This window comes from Magnolia sinica, chromosome 3 (genome assembly GCF_029962835.1).
Source record: "Magnolia sinica isolate HGM2019 chromosome 3, MsV1, whole genome shotgun sequence".
Taxonomy (NCBI): Eukaryota; Viridiplantae; Streptophyta; class Magnoliopsida; order Magnoliales; family Magnoliaceae; genus Magnolia; species Magnolia sinica.
Genome location: NC_080575.1, coordinates 116,962,251 through 116,975,657, shown reverse-complemented (window position 1 = coordinate 116,975,657; position 13,407 = coordinate 116,962,251). Strand labels below are relative to the sequence as shown.

The 13,407-nt window shown below is 41.8% G+C and overlaps 2 protein-coding genes across 8 annotated transcripts in view; one reads left to right on the top strand and one right to left on the bottom strand.

Annotated features, from left to right (window-relative positions):
* Positions 1 to 1,788: 1,788 nt before the first annotated feature.
* LOC131238722 (non-classical arabinogalactan protein 31-like) lies at positions 1,789 to 2,790 on the top strand. Its single transcript, XM_058236332.1, has 2 exons — positions 1,789 to 2,059; positions 2,368 to 2,790. The coding sequence occupies exons 1-2, from the start codon at positions 1,822 to 1,824 to the stop codon at positions 2,676 to 2,678; spliced, it is 549 nt and encodes a 182-aa protein (XP_058092315.1). The 5' UTR covers positions 1,789 to 1,821; the 3' UTR covers positions 2,679 to 2,790.
* A 1,961-nt stretch (positions 2,791 to 4,751) lies between these two features.
* The window catches only part of LOC131240902 (dihydroorotase, mitochondrial), a 29,201-nt gene continuing 20,545 nt past the window's right edge, over positions 4,752 to 13,407 (bottom strand). For 5 of the 7 annotated variants that reach the window (XM_058239427.1, XM_058239430.1, XM_058239429.1 and 2 more), the window contains one exon: positions 4,752 to 5,049. In XM_058239427.1, the coding sequence (XP_058095410.1) occupies positions 4,852 to 5,049 (198 nt within the window). In that variant the 3' untranslated portion in view covers positions 4,752 to 4,851. Of the gene's footprint in view, positions 5,050 to 5,129; positions 8,688 to 10,834; positions 11,221 to 13,407 lie in introns of those variants that run through there. The other 2 variants (XM_058239432.1, XM_058239433.1) reach the window with 2 other exon arrangements.

Genomic DNA, 13,407 nt, shown 5'->3' with positions numbered 1-13,407 from the left:
CACCCGTAGGAAAATGGGATGGTATGCCAAACATATGCTTGTGTGTATATTTCATCGAAACCGTTCATTAGGTGTGAATCGCCCTGATGAATGGAAGAAACAAAAATCAGACTGATCAGTGGCTCTCAGCGGACCATAATGCATGAACTAGACGTAATTTTCACCTTGGCCCATCTGAGTTTTTCATTGGGCCTATCACTTGTATGTACAGTGAATATAAGAGTGATCACCTGATGCTTTCAGGTATACAACATGGCGGGCCGCAAAGAGCTTGGGTGTTTTAGGCCCTGCGTAAAACAGGTGTCGTAGGCGACTCCGGTTCAGTCCCGAGCGCAGGTATCTAGCTGGGGCCCTGTCATGTATGTCCCTTTTTATATAAGATATCAGACTTACAATTAACTTGGAAAGGCCACTTGATCAGATGGCTAGGCTTAACCCTTCTGTATATTTTGAACCATCTGCGATCCCAAGCAGAGTCCACTATAAACAGTTTCAAAATGACACCTGTCCTGTTACCCAAGCTGTGGAGAGAATGCTCTCCGGCAATATCTCCGTGTGAGGTTTGCTAAATCTCGCACGTGTAGAGCAGTTCGTACACATCCACACGCGGCACATGTACAAATGTCGAACTCTTACTGTGTGTGACCTGAGCTTTCGGAAATAATGCATAGATCTTCTTCCTTAAAAAAATCAGACAGTCACACTCTTCATAGTAGATTGACTTATTTTCTTTTTTTTTTCTGGCCATTCATTTGTTTTGTTCTGCGTTGGCCCACCTGAGGTGTAAATGTCCCAAGTTCTATGCCAGAAGATCTAAACGGTGTAGTTCACCTGATGGAAAGCTCAGATCTCACATGTGTCACATTATGGCGCGTGCATCGCGCATGGAATGTCTCTCAAACTAGCAATGGCATTGACCGTTTAGTGCGCCCCTCAATCTATCAGTGGGGACACAGATCACAAAATAAATAGACGCCCGAACATCAAACAATCTAATCGATCCATTTGTTCCTAAGACAGTGGCCCATCTCTATGAACTTTTCTTGACCTTCTGAAATTGTGGCGATAGACGGTGAAGTCAAGAACTGCCAATCCAAGAAACTTTTGGGAGTTACCCCATCCAAAATGTGGACCAGTAATTGGACGGTCCAGATCAATCTATAACAATCAGAAATTAACAATTTGTGAAGAGTTTTGGACGATCACTGGATTATAAAGGAAACTTCGGGTCTATCTCGTGCCGTGGATGTAAAACGTATTGCAAGACGTGCAAAATTCCAACGTCGCTTGGCCTATGCATGTGCGTCAATGCACCACGTGCCTATCTCCTCGTGACTTGCACTTTTCGAAGAGTACAAGTGTAGAAAACGGTGCTAGTCTACCACCGTTTCAAAAGTGGGATCATCCATTGTCAAGGCGTAACATGCTACATCCTGATCGTCCAACCATGTGCACCCTTGTGGATAGTGCAGAGATCGAATACGATAATGATTGCATACCTTAACCATCTGACTTAGGTCATTTTTAGCCTTTTGTTTGATATGGAAAAATTGGATAGATAGGATCCTTAAAATCACTGTTGGTTTTTGGGTATGTCCATCCACAACGTTCCCCGCAGTTTGGACGGTCTGGATTCTGGTATATGTACGCCACGTGTAAGGACGATGAATCACCACCGTTTGAATATCACCAGTCTTGTCCCGATGCAGGCTAAAAAACCAAACCCGTCTGTAAAACCATTTGCATAACCCACTATAAATACGAGGCATTGAAAGCCCACTTCAACGTTCTTCTCACAGAGAGAGAGAGAGAGAGAGAGAGATGGCCTTCTTTTCCATGACATTAGTGGTCAAGGGTCTTTTCGTAATTTATGTCATTTTAATGGTGGGCCCCATTGGTTCGAATGGCAGTGAATATGCTCGTGGTGGGGTAGAAGAAGAGGGTCTTGAGAACGTGACGCGGCCCACAAGAAAACTTGTTGCTGTGGAAGGTGTCATCTATTGCAAATCATGCAAGTTCCAAGGGGTGAACACCTTTCTGGGTGCTTCCCCACTTTCTGGTAAGTGGGGAAAATGACCCCATCGGCGCATGTTAGCCACTTCCCATGCATTCATGCACCACTTGTGTGTGGTGAGATGGGACTCATCGGAGCATGTTAGCCACTGCCCATGCATTCATGCACCACTTGTGTGTGGTGAGATGGGACTCATCGGAGCATGTTAGTCAATACACGTGCATGCGAGTGTGCGTGTGCATGTGGGTCGATTGACACCTTAGCATCCATGCTTGCATGTAGAAAAAGAAGCTTATATGTTTTGTTTTTTAGCAATGTTTAACGTTTTTATTACGGTTGTGACATTGGGGTAGGTGGGGTGGCAAGGTTGCAGTGCAACAACAGCAAGAGAGCAGTAACAGCAGAGGGAAAAACGGACAAGAACGGCTACTTCTTCATACATACTCCGAACGTGACCAGCTACGGCGTCCACAAGTGCAAGGTCTATTTGGGATCTTCACCATTAGAGACGTGCAAGAATGCAACGGATCTTAACGGTGGGGTGACAGGTGCAACGCTGAAGTTCCACAAGGTTCTGGAGGGACCCACCCCTCTGGCCATCTACTCTAGTGGGCCCTTTGCTTTTGCTCCGTCCAATACAACCTCATGCCCCCATTCCCCTTAGAAATATTTATGTAGGTATGTGTGGCTGAGAGAGAGAGAGAGAGAGAGAGAGAGAGAGAGAGAGAGAGGGTGTATGTGGTAATATGATGGAATAAATTGGAATTTATGGTTTTCGAGAATAAGGGTTGTATTGAGCCCAAACATGAGGGTGATCCAAAGATAAGAGTGGGCTGCACCATAGGAAACAGTGGGGATTGAACGCCCACCGTTGATACCTTTCTTGAGGGTTACGTCCGTTCTGGATTAGGTTGATATTTGTATGTTTGGTCTGCAAAGCGGCTTGGTCCTCACTTCTCACCATACACATGGCACACAAGCACACCATTATTGACCGTCCAGATTATGGGTGTGATTTTGAATGGTGCGTGGGCCAGAATCACACCTATCAGTCAGGATCCTATCCTTCCCACTAGTGAACAGCAAATGGATGGGTAAAAACGGAGACGGTCTTGGTCATACGTGCAAGATCATGTCCCTTTGTGTGATTTGTTGGCTCTACTAATAGACCACTTTGGTCGGCCTGGATTTCATGCATGCATGCCACGTGTAGCTTTGGAGACAAACACCACTATTGGCTTCTTCAATTGTTCAAGGTCCATCAGTGTGTGTGTATATATATATATATGCTCACCTGCGCACCTTTGCACACGTGTCATGGGCGTCTAATCCGAACGGTCCTTGGGATGCGGCTTCCCATGGAACCCCAAGGGACTAATTTTCACCCTGATCTAGAACTCTGGTGGGCCATACCAAAGAGCGATGCAAATTAAGAGAGGAAACTGTTATCTTTTTTCATGGCCCACCAAAGTTTTGGATCAAAGTAAATGTTGGGGTGCTGCATCACGTGGACCGTTCAGATTTTGGACTGGACTCACATAACGTATGATGAGTTTTCAAAAAGTTGGAACGAGTTCCGTGCGCAGCGGAGCATGCATGCATTCTGACAGAGCCTGTTTATGCACCAACTCTTTTGTGTGTGGGATATGATCCATCGATTGAGCGGGACCGAATGTGCAAGACCCAAACACCCGACGGTACCAAATCGGATCCGTGTCCGGGTCTTCAAGAATTTGAGTACAGGACGCATAGACATTAGGGTAGCCATTAGGGCTGAAAGTCCAGCGGGTTGAACCCGACCGACCCGACATTGGGATGTGCTAGGGCAGGACGTATCAAGTCCGATCTCGGACTTGGGCTATAGGCTCGGATTGAGGTCTTGGGTTGCCCGAACCCGATCAATATATAAGTTACTTATAAATTATAATTGAGTGTGAATCATATGTGTTGAAGACATAGGAAATTCCGGTGTTGTCGGGTCTCATTGGTCCACATCATTTCCAATGACTCAAGCTAACAAGATATGCTCCATTTCTCTCTCCCAAATAGATTGTGTGTTACACAACACGACTTATAAATGAGTAGTCCTATATTTTAGCTTGTTTGTTTAGAAATACATATATAATTAATAAAATCATAGATATAAAAATAAAACATGTATTGAAATATAATAAACTAATGCAATCATTAAAATATTAGCATGTATCCACCCAATCAACCTAACCAACCCGACCGAACCCACTTGGGTTGGGCTTGGGTTGAGAATTCCCAACCTGAGGTTGGGTTGGGTTGGGTTAGGGTTGAGGTACAAGAACCTTGGGTTGGGCTAGGGTTGAGCACCAACCCGACCCAACCCGTCCGACTTTGAGCCTTAATAGACATTGCAAGAGCCTAACCTCTTAGCACGACCAGAGACCTTAGCGCTGGGCCTATTCAAAAGTTGCATTTTCTAGGCCCGGGCCTTCGAATAATTGTTGTGATTTGTGCCACCTAATGCACTTTCTAAGTCGGCACACTTGCGTTATTGAGCAGCGTTATAGAACCTTGTGTTGATCACATTTTGAAATCAGATCCTAACATCCCAGACCGTCCATCATGGAAAGGGATGGACCTGAAATGCCTGATGATCCGTTCCAGGCCCATTTGAAAATAAAAACAATACACGAGCTTGTTTGAAATGGTGTCTATTCTAAAACCATTTCATCATGGTGCCGGTGCGTTCTTGAAACCTTATGAATGACATGAATAATAATTCAATTGGAAGTCTTCAGATACTCAATTTTATGAATGGTATCAGTAAAATCAATTAATTAGAACAACATTAATGGCATGGATTATTAATCCATGGTGGATGGACGCCACTCGAGAGTTTGGCCAGCAAACATGGGAACAATCTCCCCAGATTCAAAAGCATAAGATTCTGGCACTCTCCATTGGGCCTTGCTCAATCTGATCTTTGATGTGTTCCTTGGAAGCCCATAGAAATCTGGCCCATTGAAGCTCGTGAACGCCTCAAGCTTATCAAGTGCACCTGCCTGCATTTGAAAACATGAACACTCAAATAACAAAACAACAACAACATTGAAACAGGGGGAGAAAGAACCCCCGCCTTCAGTTAAAAACAAGATCACCTGAATAACAAAACAACATCATTGAAAAAGGGAAGAAAGATATGTATCATGCTTGTAACTGGTGCACAAGTTTCCATTATTCCCTATCAAAACGGCATGGAACAAACAACGGAAGGGCTTTGTATGGTATAGGCATAAAACAAACCCCATTCTGCATTGGGTGGAATGCAGAAAGCCCGTGGAACCTGGCTTGGAATAACGAATTGAGATTAATGCAGCAAAGAGCATCTTGGCATCACAGCTTTTTGTCATCAGAACCTCCTGATTTTTGCATTCAGGCATGCTGTTGTAACGTCTGCACAGGTACATTGCATAGCATGCCACAAGCTGCCTGAATTTCAGCTTTCCAGTGTATATTCATATAAACAAGAAGCAATCGACAAACAGGGTGTCCAAAACTTCTTTATGATATTTTGTCCAATCAAAGGTAAATTCATTGGTTGTTTGGTGCTTATAAGCATTGTTTTCCATATTTGTATCAACAGATGTATCACTCTTGGGATACAGAAACACGTCAGTAATCACATGGGAAATATCGGATGTATCGTATAATATTTCGTTGTTTTTGGCAAACATTGGGAAAGTGGTCGAATTTTTTAATGAAATTCTAAGGGATGTTAAAAAAGACATCAACACACACTTAGAAATCAATGGATTACAAAAAACAAGTACATATAATAAGTTTTTTTTGTATAGGGTCATAAACTGTGCATTGACTGATACAAGTGATGCGACTATTTTCAAAATAAATTCATAACATTTATAAATATAAGAAAATATGTATAAAAACACAAGCAATACATTCAAAAGCCATAGAAGAAGTAAAAATATGCATGTGATATGTGAGGTTATGCCTTGGACCCACATAGAGTTCCAAGGCGGCCTGAAGTCATCATCTACATCTCGACCGAGTTGGCATAATACTTCTCCACAAACTGACATTACTATGCCCAAGTCATCGTACAATGATACTAGTGAAGATACTCCGACATAACGCTAGTACTCATCCTCTCTTAACTGGATCAATACGCACATCCATGGTACTGTGTAATCGGCACTGTCTGCAGCTGATATGGATCTGGAGCTAGATATGAGGTGGGTATGTATGAAACTCCTGTATACATCTCTGCCCACAGCCATACCATGGATATTCTTGCCCGAATGCGGAAGCAAACTCCTCGTAGTAAAAAAACTGTGTTGTAACTACTGAAGACGCTCGACACATCCATTTCTTTTCAAAAAATCCCCAAACCTCCATGAATCTGTGGATCAGCGTCCAGTTTGATTTTTCCATTGTCTAATTGCAATTTAATTAAATGGTTGAAATGAGGAAATTTTCAGATTTTCACTAATTTCTCCCATTTTTCTTAAATCCTCGAATCAGAGGTCGAAATCCATGACCCATCCAATCTTAATTTCACCCAAATAAATTGGTTTTTCCTCCAAAGTATCAAAAGGGTTTGATTCGATTTAATTTAGGAAAGGATTAGAAGTTGAAGAAATGAGAAAAAATAATGATTTTTAGGTTTTCCTGATTTTTGTGTGTTTTAATCTGAGGTGAGGGATGAAGATGGACTGCTTCTCATGAAAAGAATGGACTTTCTAAAGGGATACAAGAAGTTGACAATAAGCTTGAACAGTTTAAATCCAAACAAGATGATGACCTGCTAAGCTCTCTGCTGGCAAATAGGTACTTCAGAACCATCCACATGATGCAGAGAGACCACCTTCACAGCTAAAGGCTTGGAAAGGTGATGAAATGAAGGAAACTCGTACCTGTGACCAAAGCTCTAGAGGGCCTAAAAATTATACGCTACATCTGCTGGTTTTACTTATATTTCGATTCAAATTTAAGCCGACTGCAATTTGACGTTCTCTAGTCATAGTTAATATCACACTGCTAAGATTGGAGGAAGATCAAACTGGCTCTGTCAACAGGTTTGACTGCAATCAAGATATTATTGTCTGATCATATTGTTGGCTCAATCCATCCCTCTGGAATAGTGCAGTCAGAGTTAATATCAAATTGCAAAGATTGGAGGAAGATCGAACTGGCTCTGTCAACTGGTTTGACTGCAATCAAGATCTTATCATCTAGGGCCTTAATTTACTGAAAATAAGAGTGATCGCATTGTTGGCTCGATCCATCTCACTGGAATAGTGCTGGTCATCTTCAGCGTAACCTTCTATTCTTGTTCCTTTCTTTTTCAGTTTCTTTCTTTGTTCTTTCAAGCCTACTCTAGTTCCACATGGAGGGATAGCCTATTTGGAAGAAGTCAGCATTTCATGCACCCTTTTCCACCGGTCATTGCTTGTAAACAGCAGGTTCTGGGAATGGGGTGACAGAGACGGAGGTAGGCTTGGCCTCAGCCACTCCATTTCCATCCCCATTTTAAACCCCTAATATAGATGGTGTGAGGACTATCGCTCTTGGTGGGCTTCATGCCACTGCGCTTACTTTTCGCAATGACATCTCACATGTTCAGCCGATTTCCTTCTTTAATTAAGGTCTGTTTGGTTTTCCAATTACAATAGTAATTGGCTGGAAATGGGTAATGATTACTTACTCCTGTAATTGTGTGGTGATATCACTTACATTTGATTACAATAATTACATTATACCATTGTTTGTTTTACAGGCGCATTACTGCAAAAAAAAAGGGCCTGGTATGTAAAAAAGGAATGATTACAATTTCCTCTACCTATTTACTTTACATGTGTATTTGACTCTCGTTTTTTGTGTCATAATTCTCCCTTAACCAAACACCCTGAAAAGATAATAATGGCTCATTTACTTTGAATTACACCGGAAATTGGAAAACCAAACACGCCCTTAAAGCATCTTGTCCCTTACAAGTGGGTAAAAACAAAAGAAGAAGCTAGATTGTAGCGTGCCTTTGCCTAGCTCACAAAATTGTGGCAACTCATCCTTGAACACATGCACGCGGTCTAGAGTATCCAAATTGTGGACCCTCTTGTGAATAAGCATTGAATGGAATTCTACTGATTAGGAGATCTTAACCATCATCCTACAGAATGCCTGGCCTCTGGAACTGGAAGTGAGACCCAAAAGGTGAGCTTCTGGCAGTTAGCTTCTATAGGCATTACAAGCTAGAAGGATACTTCAGGAATGGAGGCAATACATTATTGGCCAACTAGAAGACTAAGACTCGAAGAAACAAAGTTCCGGACTAAGGGCCTGTTTGGATTGGAGGATTCCAATCGAAATCAATCGCACAGCACATATATTACATTTCAAACATGCTTGGATAGGTGAGATACAATGCTGTCAAGATGAAAATGTTGGAAACCAACAGGAATCCAACTCCCGATTCTCCCGCCATTCCCCCTTCATCTCCTCCACTCTCCTCTTATAACCCTTACGTAGCCCGCATCTAAGAGGATCTCGCCGTTTCTGAAGACACATCCCTACTTCGGCTCCTTTTCTTCTCCGACCTCCAACAGCATCTGTCTCTGTGCAGAGAAGCCCTCCAACACACCGGCACCTCAACCTCCTCCCCATCTCAGATACAGACCAAAAACTGCAAGGTGAGCATGAAAAACTCGAGTGAAAAGGGGCTATTTTAGATAACTAACATCCAGCACAACATACAGTCTTCCCTAGCAAGAACGCCCTGCCTCCTTCAACAGGTTGCGCATTAACATTGCATGTTACCTCTCATCGAGCTTAGTCCTCACTTGGAGATAACGGCCAATTTTCACCATGGTTTCAATCGTGTTTAACAAGTCCTTGTGGATGTTTCTTCTTCGGCTTCATTATTTGAATTTTGTAAACAAACCTCATGTGCGGAGCATGCATACCATTTATCCAAATACATAATCTATGCTTTTAACTTTAATCATAGAGATTAGTGTTGCTTTGTCTTTCTGATTTCAACTAGTATTTCGATAAATCCTCATATTTAACCCATATGGCATCTCTGCAAATCGATATGTCATTCCCCAAAACCATCTTCACTTCATGCATGTCATGGTGATAGGATGGCAACCCTTAATATTTTTTTAGCATTGACAGTATCATTAATGAAAAGCCGAAGCCACAATATACAAATAAACAATACAAAAAATTATAACTACTGCCAGCAATCTAAGAAATGAGCAATGACATTTGATGCCATCGCCCATTCCATAAGATAGCATTTAGCCCTTCTAAACACCTCTATGGCTCTCCCCTTTCGATTTCTGAAACAGCGATCATTCCTTTCAAACCACAAGACCCAAATTCCCGCTAGCATATACTTAATTGCCAAAATTTTCTCCCTGTTTTCCCTACTCCCTTGCCATACCTTGATAAGAGAAAACTGTCAATGGAGCTCAGCAACATCCATAGCACACCAAATAACTCGAAGAAATTATCCCACACTTTTTTGTGAATGAACTGTGAATAAAGATATGATCCATAGTTTCCGCATCTTGAAGAAAACACAAGCATACATTCAGGAGAATCATCTTCCTTTTACGAAGATTGTTCACAGTTAGCACCTTGCTCCTCCCCACTAGCCAAGCAAACACCGCCACCTTCAGCGAAGCACCATAAGGCCACACGAACATCGTCAGAGAGACCCCATCGCTAATATCATTTCCACTTAGCACCCAATGGAGGGATTTCACTGAAAACTTGTCAGATTTATCTTTTAACCATCTAAACAAGTTAGAGTTTGACATCACCAGAGACACCTTGGATAACAACTTGAGAAGACCAATAAATTCTCAATTTCTTCATCCTCTAGGTTCCTTTTACACAGCAGAGCCCATACAACTTCCTCTTTCCTCCTAGAGAAACAACTAGCCACCCTCAATTCTGCCTCCCTAGAAATCCTTGCTAACCTTGGAAATATTTGCTCATTTTTTTTTACCTCCTACCCAGATATTCTCTCAAGAGCTAATATTTTTCCCGTCCCCCAAATAAAAACCTATTCCTTCCCAAACCTTTTGTGTTAATGATGTTGCAGATTTCTGCAGATAAGATGATCGATACAATGATGAGGACTTGAACCACCACCCCCTTTCTTCCACTCTGTATTTCCTACCTATCATCTCTCTCCATCGGGAACCCGCTTCCGCCCCAAACCTCCTCCACACCCCTTTTCATCCAACAGGTAAATGAAATCGCCATCATTCGATTTTCAAATACTTTACCACAGAATCCTCCAATCAAAACAAGCCCTAAGACTAGAAGCAGCAAAGTTCCATAGAGATGACAGCGTCTCTTATAGAATGCTGACTGCTAGGTGTGTCTAGGGGTAGGTGAAGCTTAGCGAGCTTAATAAGGCCGTTCACTACATTAGCTCTTGGCAAACGCCAGTTGAATTTGGACCACTAATTACTTGTTTTAAATGATAAATTAAATGAACAATGATTGAACAATGAGGATTGTTCCATCAGTGTGATTTGAAGGTTGTGCTCCATCCATGATGGGGCATGTGACTTGGATTGTCCATACCGGCATGCTAGTGAGCAAAGAGTGCAGTGGTTGCAATATGGTAAGTTGTGCCACAAGTGCACCATCTAGTCTATTGAATTTGACACCCATTAGGCGTAGCTATGTTATAACTTTCATGCATGGCGAGCTTTCAAACCCCAAGCAACAAAAGAAAGGATTTAGCTATGTCTATGATTTGTCATATTATGGATGGACAAAAAATTGGCTCCTCTAATCGCAACAGGCACTTAGGAGTGGTTAATGATATGTTTTTTTTTATAAGTCACGAAATATTTTGATAAAACGAAAGAAAAGGAAATACAAAGCGAAGGAGAATAGAGAGATCGCCGAGAAAGCAATCTCTACTAGACTCCAAGAAAAAAAAAAACCACAATCCTTTAGGCCCACTACTAAGACAGCCCATTCAATCATTAACCGCTTAGCCTTACTAGCTACGACCACATGCGAGTTTGAAATGTCCCTGAAGCATCTGCCATTTCTTTCTTCCCAAACCGACCACCAAATCGCAATGATGGTCATTCTCCATAAGTGCATCTTTTGCTTGCCCAATCTTACCCCATGCCAAGCTTTAAGGAGATAACCCACTGAGCCGGGAAAGGTGGTTAATGATACTGCAGTACAATGTTGGCCTTTAGGATCAGAATAATGATTAAGAGGGACAGTTGTGGGCATTCGTATTTCATATTTAGATGTGAAATTATTGGATTTATGAAAGACAAGCTATCGCAAAAGCATTTGGCAAACATGCATGGATGTGTTTCCTATTATTCCATGGAGCCAACTTGATGCAGGACCGATGCATAAACTAAGTAACATATGAGATTAGATAACCAAATTAAGATATTTAACAAAAAAAACACAAACGTCGCTATATCCTTCATAAATATCATGAAAATCAAGAGAAAATCATGCATAATCCTGGCCTAAGCTACGAACATCGTAACATAAGATCATTAAATAAAACGAAACTAGGATCTGATGGATGTAGGGACATCCAATCAGCATAGGGTATAGTCTATTTTAAAATAGGAAACCTAATACATCTAGGGAGAAAATTAGGGTTCAGGTAATTTGGGGAAGGTTTGGGATTTCAAGTTTAGGGTTAGGGTTTCGGGGATGGAGGAATGAAGTTTTGATCTAATGACAGTGGAAAGCCAAAATGAGCCGGTGGGATTCACACGTGTGGTCGTACGATCACACGTGTGGCGTAGGAGGATGGGTTTAGGGCGGTTAGGGTTTGGTTTGTGGATGGGTATGGGAAAGTTGGGTTTTAGAGCTCTAAAAAGAATATTTGAGATGGGAGAACTAAGAACCTAAAGAGAATACCTGGATGGGGAAGAAAAGAGAAGATGGTGTGGAGGTAGGTGAAGACCTCGCACCTCCGTTAATAAAAATTAGCCTCGCACCAATCTTCCTTTCAAATTGCATGGAAGTATCTTCAAATCGCATGAAAATGGGAGAAGAAAGCGAGAGCTTCTCTTTTTCTTCTTTTTTTTATCATGAAATTCAATGAGGGAGAGATCACATGCCCTCCTCTTTTTATAAATCCAAAAAGTTTTAAATTTTTAAAAGACCCATAATGTGTCCAAATATAAAATAATCAAAAACTAAATCCTAAAATATAATAAAGTTTAAAACTGATGTAGACGATTAACGATAAATAGCCCGATCGTCACATCCCTCTGATCCAACGGTCTGGATCACTCCATAAAGCAACCCATGTGCATCTTCCCAGTGTGGGGTCTTCCAAATGCTCGCACATGCACATGGAGTCTTTAGCATGATCACGGGTACTCGCCTAGCCACAGGGAAATCGTCGTGGCCCGCTTCCTCCTCTGATACATACCTAAGGATGTACGGGATGTGATGTCCTCATCACAACTACTTGAGTGTTTCCTACCTACTTTTGGTGTGGTGCATCTGTGTGACTTCATGCTTGACACTTTTCCTAACAACTGCCCCTCCATGATCCTACCTTGCTTACTCGCCCTTTAGGGCGTGGGCATGCAGCAATAGCTGGGCTGGGAATCAATCTTGGGTTTGACCATGCTGCCATTTGTGTTTTGCCAATGTGAGCCTCTACAGTGACTTGTTCCAAGAGTTGGGGCAAAAGAGGAAGGTTGATGTCCAGTGGGCAGCCAATTGTATAACTTTTGCCAATCTACCATTTAAAGAGAACCTTAAATTGCAGGGAGAAAGATTAAGACAATGATTATATAATAACTAATGGTAGTTTCATAATTCATTCATTCTTTTTTTATTGCAAGGTAATTTGGAAACTCAGGATAGAAGAGAAATGGCAGTCGGTCCCAGCCCTGGTAAAAGAGAAGGGCTGGTCAAGTAGGCAGCTGATCTTAGAACTTCTGCAAGCAATCATGATAATTCATGTTTCAAATATGATCGGTGAAACATGATTCATTAAGCCAGCTTAAAGAGCCAGGATAAGGCTATGATGATGATTAGCTGGGGTAAAAAATTGGTGAAATAGGATCGTTAAGCTGGCACTAAATAATTAGGACAAAGCTATGATGACAATGACGAGTTGCTCGAAAGAAAATCGACAAATCTGCATAAATAACAGTGGAGGTGTGCTTACAAGTACCCAACAATGCCGTGCACATACTTGTATGCATTGCAAATTAGATGTGACTGCACTAGTCCTACTGAAGTATCTCTATGCTAATGTTTTTGGTGTTTGCATTTATATAATTGTGCCAAATCATGCAAGGGCAGTCGTAAGATCCTTCATGAAACCTCTAAGAAATGTATGCATGTAGATATTACATCCACTCAGCATG